Raw genomic sequence first — 23,966 nt, 5'->3', positions numbered from 1 at the left:
CAAAAAAGACCATAGTTATCAAGTTGCCAAAAAATGTCTTAATATTTAATTTTGTATAAAAATCCCCGGAAAGCAGCAGTTTCCGGTTATTTATATTATTGTTAAGACATCCACCTATTTAGGAATGCTGTAACAATGTTATTTTACATATTATTATTTTTTATGAAAGAAGGAAAATAAAGCAAAATCAACAATTACGTTTATGGTAACTGTTTTAATAAATCCCTTGTAAATTGTATACGCTATTTATGTAAATTAAACAAAACCCTTTTTCAAACATGAACATTTTTAACATTTCCTTTCGAAGAGATTTCGGATTCGATTTCAGAATTCACTCGTGCCATGAATATTTGCAACTGTTGAATGCAAAACATGCAAATTATTGCACAGTCATTATTATCTAAGGGTAGGTTTGTTTAAGCAATCTTAGATGACCAAAATATTGGTAGTAGTGCAGCACCGATTGCTTAAGTAAATTAGTGTCAATCCTAAGAATACATTACAAAAAATACAGTCGAATAAATAACCTCCTTCTTTATGAAGTCGGCTAAATAAGATAACATTACAGTGCAGTCAATCTCACAGCCAAGTAATGAGAAGTGATGACGTAAATCTGCTAGCTCGACAAGCAATTACAGATTGAAAATATTACCATTTTGTATATAAAGTAGAAATAAAAAATAAATTAAAAAGTATGTTTTTGTTGAAAATGAGTTTTTTTCTTGTAGTGGAAAATTTTGCCAAGAAGTTAAAATGTAATTCAACATTATACAGGCTGTTTCGAGAGGACAGGGTTACATCACTTTATATTATATGCATTATGCATATGCAAATAGTATTATATACTATATGCAAATAGTAACCACTACGGTAGTAGGATCTACTACAAAAAAGATTTATGCAAAGTTCACACGATCGCGAGGTACCGTCTAGATAGGATTTCTGCGTGATTAAAAATCAACAGAAATAGCAATTACCGCTCAGCGGGCCCGCGCGATATTCGATCAATTGGAGTAGAATTTATCCTTATCATCAGAGCTGGGCGTTAACTCGTTAATCCGTTAATCGTTAATTAACGAAGTTAACATTTTGCTTAACGGATTAACTTTTAAGTTAACTTCAAAAATTGTTAACGCTTTTGTTAACTTCCGTTAAACTCAACTTCCGTTAATAAAAGTCCGTTAATCGTTAAATTAGAAACTTGGAGACGTGCTGTCGTTTTGTTTAAATTACGTGCCACGCCACGCTGGTAGGTTCAGCTATGTTGGGCGACTGTCGGCGACTCGAATGGTGAACGAAAGAGTTGATAATTGACATATGTGAAGTTCGCGTCCAAGTGTGATGCATCAGAGCGTCCGGGAAAAACATGACCAACAGGACAAAATCAAAAGAAGGTTCGAAATAGTATATTTCATTACGAGTATATAAAAGCACGAGTATGTAATAGCCCACATTCCGAACGCTCTTCGTCCCTGCAATACGCCACTTTTTGAGCAACTGTATTAAAACACTTTTTACTCGTGCTTTTTCTTTAGCTTTTCCAAACTCGTGCGTTCTCTTTCCCAACTATCAAAATAATGTCTGTTAAAAAGAAAAACCAACCACGAAGTTTTTACAAAAAAAAAATCAATGAAGTTTTTATGATTCATGCAAATATTTCTGAAAAGAAGCTCCTAATTTGTTACAATATCAGATTTAATGATTTGATTCCATGAATTAGGTTAGTTTTCATTTTATTTCATCACATTAAATTTCATTTCATATCAATAAAAATAATCTACTGAAGACTTGGTTGTTTGGGCATGGTTCCCTTTGCCTACCCAGAATGGGTGAAGAAAACAAAAAAAATCTCTGTGTGTATTCTTTTACGGTTGGCGCCATTTTCAAAACATATTAGTTGAGTTTATTGTGTTTTTATTATTCTATTAAATTGCTTCATTTTTTCGCAACTGTATCAAAAATAGTTGTTTAGTACACGTGTGAAAATGTCATTACAACTTGTTCCAACTGTCAACCCTCACCTTCGACTGCGCCTCGGCTCGGGTAGACATTTGTCGGAACTCTTTGCAATGACAGGCTTTCCGCACTCGTAATGAAATATACTATAATGCACTCATACTTGTCTCTAATACTAATAATGTGTACATTCTATAAATGTATATGTATAGTCAAATTACTATTTTAAAGAAGTGTCGCCACATAAGTGTGAAATTAGTATGTATAATTTTGGTATGGTTAACTGTTAACGATTAACTTTAACTTGCGTTAAATTTTCGAGAATTTAACGCTTTAACGATTAACGAAGTTAATTTTTTAATTAACGAATTAACGATTAACGAAGTAACTTTTCGATTAACTGTGCCCACCTGTGCTTATCATTGATGTGCACTGAGGCGCAGGACATATGGCACGCATAAAACGCGGTTCAGTTAGTCAAGCTATATACATTTGAAAATACTAACACTTCAACTATTGCTACACTTTTGTGATTTTTTTATCTAGCAGGTCAATATGGGCGAGTAACAAAATTCAAAATCAAGAATTGCTACAGCAAATCTTCACTTATGTGCACATTCAGATATTATGATGACATCGTTCATCGAGAAATGTTTAGTACACTAAATAGAGAAACCTGCATCTATATACACGTATTTTAATGGGGCACCTTCAAATAATGAAATTTATTATGTAACATCCTATAGCAATACTTCGTATTCACTTATATACCGCGTAAGATTTTTAGTTCAAAGTCAAGGTGTCATATAGTATAAAGCGTAGTTAACCGCGAAACTTCAGACGGGATAGTTTGACACCTAATTCTAAAATGTTTAATTCTCTTAAATATACAAAAGGGAGTTTTTTATGCTTAAGGTAAGTAAAATGTTTTTTTTTTTAATTTGCCGTGTTTCACATGCGTCGAAAAATCTGCAAATCAAGATCAAAATGACAGGTTACAGTGTCTGTACCCAATCTATCCATAGTTTTTCTTTTTTAACTTATTAGGTTATGTAGAACATAACATTCATATTATGGATGTCTCTAGATATATTTAACTAAGAGACTTAACCATTAAAATAATATAACTTTTTGTATTTTTTAAAACTCTTAATTTTTAAGGCAAATAACCACAGTCGCCAATATAGACGTAACAACAACACCAAGTAAACCATTCAGAGATGTCCCCGGCCCAAGAGCACTGCCTGTTATTGGACAGTTGTACCATTTTCTACCAGGAGGTAAAGTATACTCATGCATTATATTATCGTGGTGTAACTCTATAGCGACATCGACTTCTCGCTGAAATTCTAGCAAGAATTGCAGCTTTATGTCATGAAAACCAAAGAAAATAACACGACCTCACTTCAGAGAGGTAGCTTATTCTGCGTTTCGTCTAATGAGTGAAACGCTGGAGAAGGTATCAGAATAGAAACGAGGGAGCAGAGATGTAGGCTAAATATGTCCTTTTCCGTACCGCCTTGATCCATTAGCTGGTTGGTAAAAGATAGACAACGCATTTGCAACCATATTTTCTATCGTGAATGTCGATGGGTGATCACTATACATCCAGTGAAATGCTGGAACGTTTGCAATCGACTTTCACAAAAATAGACAGACTCCAGATTATCCGCAACAAACATAATATAATATTCTTCGCGACGCTTTAGTAAAAGATCTCTTCTTTAACTTAAAGACTACAGCATCCTTGTCCATCCAACCTACGGCCCTCTTTATAAATGTTATAACACAAATTAATAAAGTACAAGCAACATTGCAGGTCTCCTTTACAATCTTAGAGGTTCTAACTTGCATAACTTTCTGTACGAAAAATATGGACCAGTTGTTAAATTGACAGGACATTTTGGTGCAAAAGACTCGATTTTACTGTACGATCCAGAAGTTGCATTACAGGTAAGAACGTGTAAATATGTAATGTGTTTTTGATCGATTTGATATTCAATGACTGTAGACAATGATAGACAATGATAACATCAGTTGCACGAATGTGAAAACATGACCGACTAATGAAATACCACAACCACAGAGAAGACAGACGTAAAGTGAAAGCAATTCCGCACTTTGTTTGATGAATGTGCGTGCAAAAGGCCTAAGTTTAGTCCCCTTTCCCATCCCACCCTTTTCTTGTAAGAAAAGGATGGGAAGTGAAAGTGGATTTGACGGAGGAGGGAATATATAGGTAAGTGAAATACCCTCTTTCTGTGCGTTCTCTCCTCTGTCGATTTAAGGTAGGCAGCGCGTCTGCAATTGCGTGTGTCTAGGGTCAACGGTTGCTATGCTATTTCTGCCAATTCCTTTGGCCACTTGTTCGTTTATGACCTTATGATGTAAAAAATCTAATCTCAATAGTTAATAATAATAATTAACAGTCGTTGATTTTATTTAATTGAAATTATAATAAAATAAGAGATATGACTTATAAATTGTAAATTTTAGATATATCGATCAGAAAATTCAACGCCTATACGAATAGGTTTTTTTGCGGCACAACATTATAAACATGTACTTAAAAAGGAAAAGGGCGAAGAGAGAAAATACAGCGGACTTATTTTCGAGTAAGTAATTTCTTTATGTACAAAAAACAAATTCAAGTTCTCGATATTATCTTACTTATTTTACATTTTACTATCTAACTAATATTATAAATGCGAAGGTTTAGATAGATCGATGGATGGATGGATGTTTGTTAGAAGGTACCTTCAAAACGTCTCAACAGATTTAGCTGAAATTTGGCATAAATGGGGAACATAGTCTGGAACAACACAAACGTTTGTTTATTCCGCGCAGGCGTCGTCGGCTTAAGCTACCTAGATATAACTTGGTTATTTTTTTTATTAAATAAGCAAATAAATAATTGCCAGAATTATTTTAAATCGAGCTATAGAAATTTGTAAGACAAGTAACAACATAAACATTATAAATAATGGTATTAAATTCTATTCGTTATTTAAAGATATTGATCATGATATAAGACATCGATAATGTACTAAAATCTATAAAATAATAACATAGATCCCACATACCAGTCATCACATCACTCTCCTCAAAAATATATCACACTTGAAATTAAACACTTGAAAATATATCACAAATGAAATCGAGGGCAGCGAGCTATTAATCTCATATTTACTTAGGTTTCATCGCTATACTACACTTACTCTTTTTTATAAATGAAACTTGTGCATATTTAATTATAACTTAAAATTCTCAGCCACGAGGAAACATGGAGAGAGTTAAGAACACATGTCAATCCAGTTATGATGCAAGCAAAATCATTAAAGCCATACGCTGAACCACTGGACGAAATAGCCCAAGAAGCTGTTGCAAGGTATCATAAAAAAGTGCATTATTGTTAAGCTCACAACATTAGACCCTCTAAATTAAGTAATATATATCTTATCAGATGCTAAGTCGATAGAGTTGACAACATATTTTACGAAAGCAGAGCTACCATGGCTATTCCTTAAGTGATTGCAGACGTATTTTGAAAAGCTTTTTTTATATATAAACCATGCAAAAAACGCCACACCTGCGTGGCGTGGCGTTTTTTTCTTTATAAATGCCATCTTGTAGTGTTGTCACCACAGATAACAAAAACGTTTAAAAAAAAAGATATTATGAAAGAAATTTAATTGAAGATGTATAAGAGCTTCAATTACAAGTATAAATCAAAATTAATGTATTACAATTGTTTACCTTTTTTTAGAATGAAGTGTATTCGAAATGAAAACAACATGATTGAAAACAATCTTCTTGAAGAATTCAGGTCGTATGTATTAGAATTTACGGGAATATTAGCACTCGGTCGCCGATTTTATACTTTCGATGCCAAGTTACGGGAAGACTCTTTAACGCGCCAATTACTTAGAAATGTACACGATTTCTTCGAATTATCAGATAAACTAGATTATCAGCCAAACTTGTGGAGATACTATCCAAACAAGACATTTAAGACAGCTATGAAGTTCTTAGAGGACGCCGAAAAGTAAGTACATAATTATTTTAAGCGTAGTGTTTGGCTTCAGTTGAAATTAACCTCTGATAATAATTATAATAAGACCCCTGAGTTGAATATATTCGTAAAGCGTTACATAGCCATTCATGAAAAAAACAAAAGTCTTTTTTTTAAATCTAAACTAACAATACAAAGTTAGGTTACGTTGAATCGACGACTTGAGTTATCTATTCGTTCAGTATACAAGCATTGCGACTACATGTCAACTATGTAGATTTGCTCCGCCATCTTGAAAATCGGTGCGACTTTTCTTCTTATAGATATTGACAAACAGGTTGTAAGACACTGATTGCGTCGACTAAAGAACAAAATATCGGAGACGCTTCCCTGTGTACGAACCTGTTTAAGTAAAATCACAGGGTTTTAAAGATTACGTTGGTTTGTTTACGAAGGGCCTGATACTATTTTAAGATGACTTTTAAAGTTTGTTAATTAGAAAAAAAAAATATTCAATGAAAGGCGTCTTTAGAGAAGTAACTATTACTTTTCGGTTTAGTGGAATAAGAAATCAGTGATAATGGGGACTTTTTGGCAAGAGAAATACATTAACGACTTTGTACAAACGTAACTACCTAACTTCATAGATATTCATAATAATTCAATCAAATCGTGGTCAAGCGCTAGTTTATAAAAAAGGCAAGTGCTAATTAAATAACAAATTATATTTTGATTTTTCAGGCTAAACGAAAAACTACTAAGAACGGCTATGGAAGAATTAAAAACGAATCCAAAGCCTGAAGAAAAAAAAGGTGTGTTAGAAAAATTAGCGGAAAAAAATGAGGAAGTGGCCTTAGCGTTTGCTGATGACATGTTTTTCGTAGGAGTTGATACCGTAAGTACCAACTACTGACATTGTTTTCATTTTTATATATTGTGGTTAAATGACTAACACAATTTTTTAAATCAGTACACTTAATAGATAATAAGATTTATAATATAATATGTATACATACTACAAACGATATTTTATTACAGATAGCAAATGGAGTGATATCAGTGTTATATTTGCTAGCGAACAATCCTGATAAACAAAATAAATTAAGAGAAGAAATAATGTCGAAAGAAAGTCGAAGACCGTACTTGCGAGCGTGTATTAAAGAGGCGGCGCGAATGAGGCCTGTGGCGTTCGGAAATTTAAGACTAACCACAACTGGGTATAATGTCTTTGATTACGAAATTCCTAAAGACGTACGTACAATATTTTTATTACGAAATAGTGTACATGTTGATTGATAAGGTCTAAAATCAAGTACATAGATGACATCAGAAAAACAATGTGTACTAAGTTATTACTATTTGTTCTTCTCTTTCAGACTATGGTAATGTTTTGTCACGAGCATATGTCTCTAAGGGAGGACCAATTTCCTCAGCCTAATCAGTTCATTCCTGAGCGATGGCTAGTTGACAAAGATCATCCGCTGTACCATGGCAACGCACATCCTTCGGCCGCTGTGCATTTTGGTTACGGAGCTCGGGGCTGCGTAGGTAAGTCTCATTTAATTTTTTGCTTATTATTATTATATATGTGCTGGAGCTCTTTTAAAAATGCATATGCCCATTTAATTGGATACACATAAACAGTGATTCATAAACATTGCGCTTTTTCAGTAGAGAAGAGATAGAGTAAGGTAAAAATCAAAAGGAGAAATAAGCCTAATTAAATATTAGTTGTTGCTAATAAAAGTATAAAATTTCCTTTCAGGTCGAAAAGCAGCCGATATGGAAATGGAAATATTTATCCGCCGTATTATAGAAAGCTTTAGGTTACAATGGCGCGGAAAGCCAATGCCGGTGTACCAAAGTGTAGCCAATCACAATATGGCGCCGTACAACTTTATTTTTAACGATGTTTAATTTGCTATTCAAGGAAAAATTCGACTTTGACTTTTAGGCGGTTAAAAAAATATTGTTTTGATACTCCTGTTTCGAATCCGAGTTAATTTTAAAATTCAAGACGACCAGTTTGTTTTTTCCAATTTTTAGCAATATTGCCTAATATTCTATTAATTGTTATTTAATACAATGTAAATAATAAATATGAATATAAAATAAGCATTGTAAAAAAATTGTTTTATTTCCTTCAACATCAATTCAACCTTAGTGAGAAATGTACATGATTATTAGATATCTTTAAAAGTGAAATTAAATGGCCCTTTGGCACAATTCAATGAGCTCTAATACTGCTTCAAAGGTTCTTCACCAAACCAATCAATTTGGAAGTTTTCAACAACTCGAGCGACGAATGTTTCCATCTCCAACGCGACGACCTGCAAAATGTGAAAAAATCCTCGACTCAACTCCTAACAGGAAAGTAAGAAAATTATAATAAACAACTCAAGGTGCTTCTTTTGTTTGCACAAAAAATCATGCCAATATTAAGAGGACGCTGATCGCAATAAGTTATAGGCAAAGACCCCTTTTCGTTCTTAAACCACTGGAGAATGCCAGAGGTTTCTGTTCTATTGTATTTTTTGGCTTCCATTATAAAAAGGTATCACATAATAAATGTGACACATGAAGATGACAGTATACCGATACAGCTTCGAGTTCCAAATCCGAAAGGCATGAACGCAAACGGATGTGCGTTCCCATGGTACAATGGATCTTTCTTATCTGCCATCCACCGCTCAGGAATGTACTCGTTCGGTCTTGGATAGTGGCAATCCATCATCGAAACGTGTTGATTGGCGAAGGTCAAAAGCGACTGAAATATGTTTTAAAATTGCACATTGCATGTTGTTGTTTTTAGGATTTTATTGACAAAAATTATTAGAAAGTCGGCGATACTAAATTTATTACTCGAGCTTTATGGATCAACGTTCTACTTACATGCTTTGGTATGTGATACCCAAGTAGGCTGTATTCCTTCGACGTTTGTCTCAAATTTCCAGACACCACTGGCATAATCCTCATCGCTTCTTTTATACAAGCCTTCAAGTATGGTCTCTTTTCCGAATATGACAATATCTCTTCTCTCAATTTATTTTGCTTTTCCGGGTTTTTTGCTAATAAATAAAAAGTTGGCATTACCGTATTTGCGGCCTGAAATAGATACGATATATAACAGTTTGTATAAAAATACCTTTAAAATAACTTATTCTATTCTAGATTGGATAAGATAGAATTTTACATTAAACCATATCAATTTTTGACATTCACAGACTCCTTTCCGTAATAATTTCCACCTATTATTCCAAATTTTCTTTTTAAATTCTTATTTTCCTTCATCTTTTTCAATGCATCGTTTTGTTATTCCTACTGCTCAAGACTCTTCTTGTACATCTCTGGCATTCTATAATTTTGGTGCAAAGCATTAATTTTTTGTTGGTTTCTGATCAATCAAAACTTTTGAAGTTTCAGTTTATCTTGAGTTTTTCTTTAGATCGATGAATTTAGTTACAATTGTTTCTACTAAATGTAATAACAACTATTAAAAAATAAGTAGTTTCGCTAGGATTACATGTAATTAATTAAAATAACAACGACGTGCCATGTGCTATGACGCATAAATGCTCCGTGACTTGCAACAATAGCGACTTTCTATATAAAAACATAGCAAAATCAGATAAGGTTTTATTTATAAATAAGGTAATTTAGATAAAACATGTTCATGACAATGTTCTTTAGATCCAGGGTATATAGATATCAGATACCTTATCAGAAATCTAAACATATCACTTTGTTTGTGAAACAATAGCTAGTTGTGTTTCACATAACTCTTTGCATAAAAATGAAACAAAAAGGTAATAAATGAAAGTAGATATCTTACTGTATCCACGCCGGCAAATAATAAATCACTGGCCATCAGGTAAGCATAATGTTCGTTTATTTCAAGTAACTTCTCCAAAATTCCCTTTTCGTTCTCTGAATTCTTATCCACTCTTTTAGTTTTCAGTACCTCAGTCGCTTTTTGGATGAAGTATGTATTTAAACTAAAATGTCACGAAAAAGTTAACAAAAATAACTTGTACCACGATATGCTTACGAGCGTGCAATTGAGGTTTGGTTTTATCGTCTTAAAATTTGCTAAAAACATCCTTAAGTATTATGTATTTGGACTTACTTCTCTTGATCCTCGTATAATTTCATAGCCTTGCCATCTTGTAAGATTTGAAAATAAATAAATGCTTCCGTAAATAACATGTCTTATTTTTAACATAACGTTTACTTTTCACTTTACTAAAATATCTTCACTAGTCTATCGACCGAGTCTATATCCTATACAAAATACAAAACCAAATACTCATGGACCAATATTAAATAATTTCAGAGTAAAACGATCTTGACAGTCAGACTGACAGGCGGACGGAGACCAAAGTTATAAGGGCTACGTGTTTTCCTTTCGCGGTACGGAATCCCAAAAACTATAGTACTGTTGGAAGAATTTAAACAACGCCCATCTTTATTACTAGCAACACCGTCGTGACGTCATCTCCTCTTACCTTATATAACGCGTGTGTGTCATGTATAATTACTTTTGTTAACAATAAACCGTTTTAATATTTTACTCAAATCGTATTATTTCTACAGGTTATGGGCCCAGAACCGTATACTTTTTTGAGTAAAAATAAATATTTATTGTGGAAATAAGCAAAAGAAGTGTATAATCTATTGTATTTTGCCGGTCTCGCACGATTAAGATGGCCACGCACAACCTACAAATTGAGAAATTGGAAGGCCGAGAGAATTATTCAACATGGAAATTTGCAGTTATGTCCTATTTACAATTGGAAGAATTGTGGGAATGTATTGAACCTGGTACCGATGTCGATTTGAAGAAAGATATCAAAGCAAAGTCGAAGATAATTTTGTTGGTTGAACCTATGAACTATGTTCATATCGAAAATGCAAAAACAGCAAAAGAAGTCTGGAAAAATCTACAGAATGCGTTCGAAGACTCTGGGCTTTCGAGAAAAGTCGGATTACTTAAGGATTTGATCAATACTTCATTGGACAACTGTGGAAGTATCGAAGAATATGTGAATAAAATCATGAGTACAGCGCATAAGTTACGGAACATTGATTTCGAAGTTAATGATGAATGGTTGGGAACACTCATGCTGGCAGGTTTATCAGATAATTATAAACCAATGATCATGGGTCTGGAAAGTTCCGGTATTAAAATAACATCAGATTTTATAAAAACAAAACTTTTGCAGGAAGTGAAAGTGTCCGAAACTACTGTATTTTTCACTAAGCACAAGAATACCTCTTACAACAATAAAAAGCCAAAAGGCAAGGGCCCTCGTTGCTATAACTGCAATAAATATGGACATATAAAAAATCAGTGTACAGTACAAGTACAGAAAAGAAATCAAACCACCTTTGCAGCAGTTTTTTCAGCTTACAGTACACTAAACCAGGATGACTGGTATATTGACTCTGGAGCAACAATGCACATGACAAGACGCTCAGACTGGATGTATGATGAACAGTCACCTCCGATTCACAGAATAATGGTGGCAAACAGTGAAGCGATCCCTGTGCAGAGTATGGGTAAAGTAAATATTCAAACTAAATTAAACAAAGATGAACATCAAATACAGGTGAGAAATGTTCTGTTTATTCCTAAATTAAGTACAAACCTATTATCTGTCAGTCAATTAACAAAGAGTGGCTGTAATGTTGAATTCACAAATACTGGCTGTAACATTTACAATGGCAATAAGAATTTAGTAGCAACAGCGAGGGTAATAGACAATATGTACAAACTTAATGTTGTAAATGGAAATGCATGTACTGCGACAGATTTAATTACATGGCATAAAAGGATGGGGCACTTAAATATGGCTGATGTGAAAAGGTTACCTTTATGTACTGAAGGTGTTTCTATTTCTGGTAAAGAAGTAAACACTGTTTGCATACCCTGTTGCGAAGCGAAACAAACTCGATTACCATTTCCAAGTTCTGGTTCTAGAGCAAATGCTTTACTTGACATTATTCATACTGATCTGTGTGGTCCGATGGAGACTCCATCTGTAGGTGGAGGGAAATACTTCATAACTTTCATAGATGATTACTCTCGTAAAGTATATGTTTATTTTCTAAAGAACAAATTGGATATTACATCAGTGTTTAAGAAATTTAAAGATGAAGTAGAAAATGAGCTAGAGAGGAAAATAAAAATTTTAAGAAGTGACAATGGTAAAGAGTACTGTAATAAAGATTTTTCTGATTTTCTGGCAGCTTCTGGAATCAAACATCAGACCAGCACTCCATATACGCCTGAACAAAATGGTGTAGCAGAGAGGATGAACCGAACGCTGGTAGAACGAGCGAAGTGCATGTTGTTTGAAGCAAAACTGCAAAAATCATTCTGGGCAGAGGCAGTCGCTACTGCTGCATATGTCACAAACAGATCCCCATCACGTGTGCTAGCTGAAACAACACCATATGAAAAATGGACTGGTAAGAAACCACACATTTCTCATTTAAAGATATTTGGCTCAAAGGCCATGGTACATGTTCCTAAGCAAAACCGACATAAGTGGGATAGCAAATCACGTGAACTAATCTTTGTGGGATACTGTGAGAATACAAAGGGATACAGGCTCTATGATAAAATCAGTAAAAAGATTGTAATTAGTAGAGATGTGATATTTATTGAAAATTTTAATGTTTTGAAAAATATGTCTCCAGAAACTGTATCAGAGCCACAGCTAATTACACTTCCTCTAAGTGGTACACAAGTTGATTCTTTAGACACACAGAATCAAACTGAAGAAACAACTATCAATGAAAGCTCTCAGAATGAGCCATTGACATCCTCGAGTAATGAGAATTCATTTGACAGTAGTATGTTGAATAGACAAACTGATGAGACTTATTATCCTGATACAGATGATTATGATGATTCCCATAATGAATATGCACAAAGTAGAATTACATTGAGGTCACATCAGAGAAAAAACATGAAAGGCAATACTTTCATGTGTCTTATGGAAGTTTCAGATCCAGTTACTATTGAAGAAGCATTATCAGGTCCAAATGCAAGGCAATGGAAAGAAGCAATGGATGAAGAGTATAAATCCTTACTTGAAAACAATACTTGGGAATTGACTACTCTACCAGCTAATAAACATGCCATACCATGCAAGTGGGTTTACAAGGTAAAGAAAAATGAAAATGGAGAAACAGTAAAGTATAAGGCACGTCTTGTAATTAAAGGATGTTCTCAAAGGCCTGGAGTCGACTACACTGAAAGTTTTTCACCAGTTGTTAGACTTGTATCTCTAAGATACTTGTTCGCTTTGGCGGTAAAATATGATTTAGATATATGTCAAATGGATGCGGTATCAGCTTTTCTGCAAGGCGACATAGAAGAGGAAATTTATATGAAGCAGCCACCTCTATATGAGAGTAGTGACAAAGTATGTAGACTCAAGAAATCTTTGTATGGACTAAAACAAGCGAGCAGGCAGTGGAATAAGAAGCTTGATTCCACACTGAAAGAGATGGGTTTATCACAGACTAAATTAGATCCCTGTATATACTACAAAATTGAGGATGATAGAAACATGATCTTTATGGCTATTTATGTAGATGATATATTAATATTTACAAACAATCAAAATATGAAAATTCATGTAAAAGCAGAATTGCATAAAAAGTTTAAAATGAAAGATATTGGAGACTTATGTTACTGCATTGGAATACATATAGAACGAGACAGAAAGAATGGAATAATATACTTAGACCAGAGAAAATATATAATGGAAGTATTACAGAAATATGGTATGTCAGATTGTAAGACAGTCAAGTCTCCAATGGATGTAAATACAAAGTTTTATGAGAAAGAAAATTCTGAGGAAGTTAAAATATTAACTGATATTCCTTATCAAGAGATAATTGGATGTTTATTGTATGTTTCACAAGTAACAAGGCCAGACATTAGCTTTGTTATTAATATGTTAAGCAAATACAATAGCAAGCCTGAAATGCAGCATTGGCTTGCCCTGAAACGGGTCATGCGCTACTTGAAGGGGACTCAAGATTATAGACTGACTTATAAGCAAACACCAGCAGAAACAATGACTCATGGTTATTGCGACTCAGACTGGGCGAGTTCAGGGGATGATCGACGTTCCTGCACTGGCTACACATTTCTGTTTCAGGGAGGAACAATCAGCTGGAACTCGAAGCGGCAGCCCACAGTTGCACTGTCTACGACTGAGGCAGAGTATATGTCGTTGTCGTCATGCGTACAAGAAGCCTTATGGCTAAAGCAATTTCAAGAGAGTTTTTGGCCACACTTGAAGAATGAAGCCATGGTTATTTACAGTGATAACCAGAGTTCTATAAAACTTTCAGGTTCTGATGGTTATCATTCCAGGACGAAGCACATTGATGTGAGGCATCATTTTGTTCGTGACAAGGTGCTTGGAGGGGTCATCGACGTTCGCTACGTTCAGACGGACATGATGGTCGCAGATGTCCTAACGAAAGCCACGACGCACTCAAAACTGGTTCTCTGTGCATCCAAGATGGGCTTATGTGTAAGAGAGGATGTTGGAAGAATTTAAACAACGCCCATCTTTATTACTAGCAACACCGTCGTGACGTCATCTCCTCTTACCTTATATAACGCGTGTGTGTCATGTATAATTACTTTTGTTAACAATAAACCGTTTTAATATTTTACTCAAATCGTATTATTTCTACAAGTACTTAACCTATATCGCTCTGCTTATCCAATAGTAGTTTTATAAAAATATTCAATACGCAAATTCTTAGTAGACCATCAACGTATCTTAGTATATAGAGTCATGTACCCTCTGGTGTTATCAATGAAGTAGACTATAAAGTCTATCTAATCCTATCCTATCTAGTGCACTTGAATCTATTACCAAGTACCAACTATTAGTCTGACTTTTGCAAAAATAAGTACTTTCACTAATTATTTTAACGCAACTGCTATACAATAACATTATAGGCGGGTCGAGTATTAAAGCTAGTAACAGAAATAGAACATATTAAAAAGGGCATAGGGCAAAAGGCGAGATAACAAAGACCAGGGCCAGCGTTAGCGTAGGGCGCTGTTAAGCGACCGCCCGGGGCGCTGGACAGTAAGGGGCGCCTCCCACCTCCAAAGGCCTAGTAAGAAAAGAGGGCGCTGTATTACTATTAATATTCTGGGTAAAGAATATCTAAATAACCGGAAATTGTTAACAAAAAACAATTCAATTTAAAAAATCGCGACGTGTTTCAATGCCAAGTGAAACATATATTTTACAAGCGTGACTGAATTGATTTAATTATTTTTTAGAATATTGTACCGCGAAATTGCTCACTAGGCACATACAAGCGCCTTGCCGAAAAGTTTAACAAAGCCATACCCTAGAAGCTTGGACTGATGTGAATCATTAACGTTTTCGAAATTTGTTTACAAACTATTATTACACTACAGTCAAAATCTGTTATAACGACATCGAAGGGACTACTCATATTGAGTCGTAAAAACCGATAGTTGTAACAATCAGCGTATCGTCACAATTTCCCTGCATGTGGAACTCTTCATTAAAAAGAACAATCATTCGTAATACACTAACAGCATTAAGACCGTCAATCAAAGTTGGCACTGTAAATTGTTCTTCCGAGACTTCCTGTTCATTTTCATTTTCCTCTTGAACTTCACGTACAATATCATCCTCCGTAGCTGGTGCACAAATTGCAATAGACTGATCTACATCAATGAACTCGTGTGTTTCAGTAGTAGATAAAGCAGGTCGTAATTTTTGCATAGCAGTGTAATAGGTGACGCTGAACGCTAGTTGAAAAACAGTAGAAAATAGGAATGAAACACAAAACATTGAAATCAATGTGAAAACAGCAAATCTACTGTTAAAACAGTAGGGTTGGTAACACTGGACTTAAGAGATATGACCAAGCGGACCTTGAGGCTACGGCATGCATGTGCTTTGTTTCTAAGAATTACAAAAGACCCTAAACTTTGTTTACTTTTACGATAATAGCCATTGACTATTATACTGTGCCAGATGTGGATACTGTTACCTATTCAAATTGTTTACAATACAGCTGAGCCGGTCGTTCTACAGATATAATTCTCCGAAAACATTAACCAAATGTGGTCGCTTAATGCGGTATGTCGTAGTAAACAATGTCGTAAAAACCAATGTTTTCGATAAAGCGGTCATATAACATTCAGCCAGGACCTTTGATTTTGGTTATTTTAACCGGTATGTTGTTCTAAACGATGTCGCCGTAAACGGTTTTGACTGTATTTGCAAAGTCAACGCTTGAAGTTCATAGAGTTTTATCATAATGTAAAAAACTGCAAAAAAGACCATAGTTATCAAGTTGCCAAAAGATTTCTCAATATTTAATCTATGTATATAAAAGAAAGTCGTGTTAGTTACGCTATTTATAACTCAAGAACGGCCGAATCGAATTGACTGAAAATTGGTGGGCAGGTAGCTTAGAACCAGGAAACGGACATAGGATAATTTTTACCCCGTTTTCTATTTTTTTTTATTCCGCGCGGACGGAGTCGCGGGTAAAAGCTAGTTTTGTATAAAAATCACCGGAAAGCAGTTATTTATATTATTGTTAAGACAGCCACCTATTTAGGAATGCTGTAACAATGTTATTTTACATATTATTATTTTTTATGAAAGAAGGAAAATAAAGCAAAATCAACAATTACGTTTATGGTAACTGTTTTGATAAATCCCTTGTAAATTGTATACGCTATTTACGTAAATTAAACAAAACCCTTTTTCAAACATGATCCTTTCGAAGAGATTTCGGATTCGATTTCAGAATTCACTCGTACCATGAATATTTACAACTGTTGAATGCAAAACATGCAAATTATTGCACAGTCATTATTATCTAAGGGTAGGTTTGTTTAAGCAATCTTAGATGACCAAAATATTGGTAGTAGTGCAGCACCGATTGCTTAAGTAAATTAGTGTCAATCCTAAGAATACATTAAAAAAATACAGTCGAATTGATAACCTCCTTCTCTTTGAAGTCGGCTAAATAAGATAACATTACAGTGCAGTCAATCTCACAGCCAAGTAATGAGAAGTGATGACGTAAATCTGCTAGCTCGACAATTACAGATTGAAAATATAACCATTTTGTATATAAAGTAGAAATAAAAATAAATTAAAAAGTATGTTTTTGTTGAAAATGAGTTTTTTTCTTGTAGTGGAAAATTTTGCCAAGAAGTGCAAATGTAATTCGACATTATACAGGCTGTTTCGAGAGGACAGGGTTACATCACTTTATATTTTATATGCAAATAGTAACCACTATGGTAGTAGGATCTACTCCAAAAAGATTTATGCTAAGTTCACACGATCGCGAGGTACCGCCTAGATAGGATTTCTGCGCTATTAAAAATCAACAGAAATAGCAATTACCGCTCAGCGGGCCCGCGCGATATTCGATCAATTGGAGTAGAATTTATCCTTATCATTGATGTGCGCTGAGGCACAGCGCAGGACATATGACACGCGTAAAACGCGGTTCAGTTAGTCAAGCTATATACATTAGAAAATACTAACACTTCAACTATTGCTACACTTTTGTGATTTTTTTATCTATCAGGTCAATATGGGCGAGTAACAAAATTCAAAATCAAGAATTGCTACAGCAAATCTTCACTTATGTGCACATTCAGATATTATGATGACATCGTTCATCGACAAATGTTTAGTACACTGAATAGAGAAACCTGCAACGATATACACGTATTTTAAAGGGGCACCTTCAAATAATGAAATTTATTTTGTAACATCCTATAGCAACACTTCGTATTCACTTATATACCGCGTAAGATTTTTAGTTCAAAGTCAAAGGTGTCATATAGTATAAAGCGTAGTTAACCGCGAAACTTCAGACGGGATAGTTTGACACCTAATTCTAAAATGTTTAATTCTCTTAAATGTACAAAAGGGAGTTTTTTATGCTTAAGGTAAGTAAAATGTTTTTTTTTAATTTGCCGTGTTTCACATGCGTCGAAAATCAAGATCAAAATGACAGGTTACAGTGTCTGTACCCAATCTATCCATAGTTTTTCTTTTTTAACTTATTAGGTTATGTAGAACATAACATTCATATTATGGATGTCTCTAGATATATTTAACTAAGAGACTTAACCATTAAAATGATATAACTTTTTGTATTTTTTAAAACTCTTAATTTTTAAGGCAAATAACCACAGTCGCCAATATAGACGTAACAACAACACCAAGTAAACCATTCAGAGATGTCCCCGGCCCAAGAGCACTGCCTGTTATTGGACAGTTGTACCATTTTCTACCAGGAGGTAAAGTATACTCATGCATTATATTATCGTGGTGTAACTATAGCGACATCGACTTCTCGCTGAAATTCTAGCAAGAATTGCAGCTTTATGTCACGAAAACCAAAGAAAATAACACGACCTCACTTCAGAGAGGTAGCTTATTCTGCGTTTCGTCTAATGAGTGAAACGCTGGAGAAGGTATCAGAATAGAAACGAGGGAGCAGAGATGTAAGCTAAATATGTCCTTTTCCGTACCGCCTTGATCCATTAGCTGGTTGGTAAAAGATAGACAACGCATTTGCAATCATATTTGCTATCGTGAATGTCGATGGGTGATCACTATACAACCAGTGAAATGCTGGAACGTTTACAATCGACTTTCACAAAAATAGACAGACTCCATATTATCCGCAACAAACATATGTATAATATTCTTCGCGACGCTTTAGTAAACGATCTCTTCTTTAACTTAAAGACTACAGCATCCTTGTCCATGGAGCAACCTCCGGCCCTATTTATAAATGTTATAACACAAATTAATAAAGTACAAGCAACATTGCAGGTCTCCTTTACAATCTTAAAGGTTTTAACTTGCATAACTTTCTGTACGAAAAATATGGACCAGTTGTTAAAATGAAAGGACATTTTGGTGCAAAAGACTCGATTTTGCTGTACGATCCAGAAGTCGCAATACAGGTATGAATATAAATATGAAATGTGTTTTTGTTCGATGCTATATGTATAGTAGGAACAATCAAAATATTAATCTAGGTACAACTTATCAATTTATCAAATGATATTCAATGACTGCAGTACGTTCTAATGAGTAATGGAAGATTCCTAATGTGAACTACTACCTTTTACCTGTATCAGTTTTAGTAGTGGTAGACGCGAGCAACAACAACATCAGTTGCACGAATGTGAAATATGACCGACTAATGAGAAGACAGACGTAAAGTGGAAGTAATTCCGCACTTCGTTTGATGAATGTGCGTGCCAGAGGCCTAATTTTAGTCCCCTTTCCCATCTCACCCTTTTCTTATCGGAAAAGGATAGGAAGTAGAATTGGATTTGACGGAGGAGGGAATGTATAGGTAGGTGAAATATCCTCTTTCTGTACGTTCCCTCCTCTGTCGATTTAAGGTAGGCAGCGCATCTGCAAATGCGGGTGTCTGCTGGCCACTTGTTTGTTTGCGACCTTATGATATCAAAAATGTAATCTCAATAGTTAATAATAATAATAATTAAAAGTCATAGCTTTTATTTAATTGAAATTATAATAATATAATATAAGATATTCGATGCAAAAGTATTTTAAAAGAATTAAACTAACAGCGAAATAACGAATTTAACTCTACTTCATAATAATCCTCGCTGTAGTGCAAACTCAAACCGAACGTAAATAAACAAAAATGTCAGACGTTCCGCAATGACGGATGGAAAGAGACTGCTTCGAGCAGCAGCGCATGCTTCCTTATAAAACCTTTTGTGTGGCTACCCTCAACAGTCCTAACAATAAAATAAGAGATATGACTTATTAATTGTAAATTTTAGATATATCGATCAGAAAATTCAATGCCTATACGAACAGGTTTTTTTGCGGCACAATATTATAAAAATGTAATTAAAAAGGAAAAGGGCGAAGAAAGAAAATACAACGGACTTATATTCGAGTAAGTACTTTCTTTGTGTATAAAAAACAAATTAAATTTAAATTTTAAAATTTACTATCTTACTAATATTATAAATGCGAAGGTTTAGATATATCGATGGATAATTGGATGGATGGGTGTTTGTTAGAAGGTAGGTTGTAAGACAAGTAACAACATAAACATTATAAATAATGGTATTAAATTCGATTCGTTATTTAAAGATATTGATCATGATATAAGACATCGATAATGTACTAAAATCTATAAAATAATAACATAGATCCCACATACCAGTCACCACATCACTCTCCTCAAAAATATATCACACTTGAAAATGAAATCGAGGGGAGCGAGCTATTAGTTAATCTCATGTTTACTTAAGTTTCATCGCTCTGCTACATCTTTTTTATAAATTAAAATTGTGTATATTTATTTATAACTTAAAATTCTCAGTCACGAGGAAAAATGGAGAGACATAAGAACACATGTCAATCCAGTTATGATGCAAGCAAAATCATTAAAGCCATACGCTGAACCACTGGATGAAATAGCCCAAGAAGCTGTTGCAAGGTATCATAAAAAAGTGCATTTATTGTTTAGCTCACTACATTAGACCCTCTAAATGAAATTATATATCTTAGCGGATACTGAGTCGATAGAGTTGACAACATATTTTACGAAAGCTCGTGATTTAACTATAAAATATTTGAGAGAAACCATGGCTATTCCTTAAGTGATCGCTGACGTATTTTGAAGAGCTTTTTTAATATACAAGTATAACTCCAAATTAATGTATTACAATTGTTTACCTTTTTTTAGAATGAAGTGTATTCGAAATGAAAACAACATGATTGAAAACGATCTTCTTGACGAATTCATGTCGTATGTATTAGAATTTACGGGAATAATAGCACTCGGTCGCCGATTTCATGCTTTCGATGCCAATATACGGGAAGACTCTTTAACGCGACAATTACTTAGAAATATACACGATTTCTTCGAATTATCAGATAAACTAGATTTTCAGCCAAACTTGTGGAGATACTATCCAAACAAGACATTTAGGTCAGCTATGAAGTTGTTAGAGGACGCCGAAAAGTAAGTACAGAATGATTTTAAGCCTAGTGTTCGGCTTCAGTTGAAATTAATATGATAATTACAATAAGAGCTCTCAGTTGAATATATTCGTAATGCATTACATAGCCATTCATGAAAAAACAAAAAGTCTTTTTTAAATCTTAACTAACAATATACAGTTACCTTACGTTGAATCGTCGACTTGAGTCATCTATTCGGTCTGTATACAAGCATTGCGACTACATGTCAATTGTGTAGATTTGCTCCGCCATCTTGAAAATCGTTGCGACTTTTCTTCTTATAGATGTTGACAAACAGATTGTGAGACACTGGTTTTGTCGACTAAAGAACAAAATATCGGAGACGCGTCCCTGTATATGAGCTTGTTTAACTAAAATCACAGGGTTTTAAAGATTACGTTGCTTTGTCTACGAAGGGCCTTATAGCATTTTAAAATGACTTTTAAAGTTTGTTAATTAGAAAAAAAAAATATTCAATGAAAGGCGTCTTTAGAGAAGTAACTATTACTTTTCGGTTTAGTGGAATAAGAAATCAGTGATAATGGGGACTTTTTGGCAAGAGAAATACATTAACGACTTTGTACAAACGTAACTACCTAACTTCATAGATATTCATAATAATTCAATCAAATCGTGGTCAAGCGCTAGTTTATAAAAAAGGCAAGTGCTAATTAAATAACAAATTATATTTTGATTTTTCAGGCTAAACGAAAAACTACTAAGAACGGCTATGGAAGAATTAAAAACGAATCCAAAGCCTGAAGAAAAAAAGGGTGTGTTAGAAAAATTAGCGGAAAAAAATAAGGATGTGGCCTTAGCGTTTACTGATGACTTGCTTTTCGTAGGAGTTGATACAGTAAGTACCAACTACTGACATTGTTTTCCTTTTTTGTCTGTGATTTGGGAGTCGAGATGGTCGAAGAATTGAACTTCCGAAACCACATTGCGAATATCTGTAGGAAATCGTTTAGAAATCTCGGTTTCATTATTAGGCAATGTAATAATTTTGAAAATGCGCTGGTAATAAAAGTTTTATATAACGCGTTAGTTAGGAGTCATCTAGAAACGAGTAGTTCCATTTGGAGTCCCCATGAAAAAAAATACAGTCTGATGGTAGAAAGAATTCAAAATAAGATTACGCGGTTCCTGTATTACAAGCAGTACGGTTTATCAGTTTATCCTTGCTTCCCGTTAATGTATCCGAGTTTATTTTTGAATGGCATGGTCGGATACAGCACGTTGTGAGTGCGTCGGGACGTGGCCCTCGTGCGCGGCGTGTGGCGCGTCCTGCGCGGCGCGGTGTGCCGGCCAGCCGTGCTTGCAGCGCTGCGTGTCCCTGACTGCGTGGTTCAGGTGCGCCGCCGCCCGCCATTGTTACTCGAGCCCACCGCTAGGACGAATTTATTAGAAAATGGTCCTATAATGCGGGATATACGGCTTCTCAATATCATATCTAAAGATATAGATTTAGTTGCAGCGAGGCGAAATTCACAGAGGCTGCCTACAGATGTGTGGAAGACGATGCGAATATTGATGTTTAGTTACGCGTTGATATATTCTTGTACTGTTTATCTATGTCATTTTTTATTTGTCACTGTTATGTGTTTTTTATAAAATATGTTATCTTGTAAACTATTATGTAAAGTGAGTATAGTGTCAAATTGGTTGTATACTGTAAGGATGCTATGCAGTTGTTTTTAAATAAATAAACAAAAAAAAATAAAAAAAAATATATTACCTATAAAATGTAATTAAATGACTAACATAATTTTGTAAATCGATATACTTAATAGATATTAAGATTTTTTATATAATATGTATACATACTACAAACGACATTTTATTACAGGTAGCAAATGGAATTATATCAGTGTTATATTTGCTAGCGAACAATCCTGATAAACAAAATAAATTAAGAGAAGAAATAATGTCGAAAGAAAGTCGAAGACCGTACTTGCGAGCTTGTATTAATGAGGCGGCGCGATTGAGGCCTGTGGTGTTCGGAAATTTAAGACTAACCACAACTGAATATAATGTCTTTGATTACGAAATTCCTAAAGATGTACGTACAATATTTTTATTACGAAATAGTGTACATGTTGATTGATAAGGTCTAAAATCAAGTACATAGATGACATCAGAAAAACAATGTGTACTAAGTTATTACTATTTGTTCTTCTCTTTCAGACTATGGTAATGTTTTGTCACGAGCATATGTCTCTAAGGGAGGACCAATATCCTCAGCCTAATCAGTTCATTCCTGAGCGATGGCTAGTTGACAAAGATCATCCGCTGTACCATGGAAACGCACATCCTTCGGCTGCTTTGCATTTTGGTTACGGAGCTCGGGGCTGCGTAGGTAAGTCTCATTTAATTTTTTGCTTATTATAATTGTATATATTTGGAGCTTGTATTATATCTAAAGCTCTTTAAAAATGCAGAGCCCATTTAATGGGATACATATAAACAGTGATTCATAAACATTGTGCTTTTTTAGTAGAGAAGAGATAGAGTAAGGTAATAATAAAAAATATATTCCTTGTAAAATCATTAACAAAGCCGAAAGGAGAAATAAGCCTAATTAAATATTAGTTGTTCCTAGTGAAAGTATAAAATTTCCTTTCAGGTCGAAAAGCAGCCGATATGGAAATGGAAATATTTATCAGCCGTATTATAGAAAGCTTTAGGTTACAATGGCGCGGAAAGCAGATGCCGGTGTACCAAAGTGTAGCCAATCGCAATATGGGACCGTACAACTTTATTTTTAACGATGTTTAATTTGCTATTCAAAAAAATCGACATTGATTCTAAAGGCGGTTGAAAAAATATTATTCTGATACTCCTGTGTTCGAGTTCGATATAATTTTAAAATTCTAGAAGACCTGTATGTTTTTTCCAATTTTATCTATTTA

The 23,966-nt window shown here is 34.4% G+C and overlaps 3 protein-coding genes across 3 annotated transcripts; 2 read left to right on the top strand and 1 right to left on the bottom strand.

Moving 5' to 3' along the window:
* The first annotated feature begins 2,824 nt into the window (after window positions 1–2,824).
* LOC106711550 (cytochrome P450 CYP12A2-like) lies at window positions 2,825–7,983 on the top strand. Its single transcript, XM_045678005.1, has 10 exons — window positions 2,825–2,871; window positions 3,118–3,236; window positions 3,776–3,909; window positions 4,453–4,571; window positions 5,228–5,344; window positions 5,723–6,001; window positions 6,710–6,863; window positions 7,007–7,219; window positions 7,345–7,516; window positions 7,734–7,983. Exons 1-10 carry the CDS (start codon window positions 2,825–2,827, stop codon window positions 7,883–7,885), a joined length of 1,506 nt encoding a protein of 501 aa, XP_045533961.1. The 3' UTR covers window positions 7,886–7,983.
* Window positions 7,984–8,451: 468 nt separating this feature from the next.
* Window positions 8,452–10,174, bottom strand: LOC123721013 (cytochrome P450 CYP12A2-like). Its single transcript, XM_045678004.1, has 4 exons — window positions 10,095–10,174; window positions 9,801–9,963; window positions 8,861–9,073; window positions 8,452–8,735 (listed from the first exon to the last, which is right to left on the bottom strand). The coding sequence occupies exons 1-4, from the start codon at window positions 10,172–10,174 to the stop codon at window positions 8,526–8,528; spliced, it is 666 nt and encodes a 221-aa protein (XP_045533960.1). The 3' UTR covers window positions 8,452–8,525.
* Window positions 10,175–17,850: 7,676 nt separating this feature from the next.
* LOC106715696 (cytochrome P450 CYP12A2) lies at window positions 17,851–23,966 on the top strand. The gene is made up of 10 exons (XM_014509031.2): window positions 17,851–17,972; window positions 18,208–18,326; window positions 18,868–19,001; window positions 19,860–19,978; window positions 20,411–20,527; window positions 20,777–21,055; window positions 21,757–21,910; window positions 22,904–23,116; window positions 23,242–23,413; window positions 23,681–23,966. Exons 1-10 carry the CDS (start codon window positions 17,926–17,928, stop codon window positions 23,830–23,832), a joined length of 1,506 nt encoding a protein of 501 aa, XP_014364517.2. The 5' UTR covers window positions 17,851–17,925; the 3' UTR covers window positions 23,833–23,966.

The sequence above is a fragment of the Papilio machaon genome, chromosome 5, assembly GCF_912999745.1.
Source record: "Papilio machaon chromosome 5, ilPapMach1.1, whole genome shotgun sequence".
In the NCBI taxonomy this organism is placed as follows: Eukaryota; Metazoa; Arthropoda; class Insecta; order Lepidoptera; family Papilionidae; genus Papilio; species Papilio machaon.
This window is presented reverse-complemented; position numbering and strand designations above follow the sequence as displayed.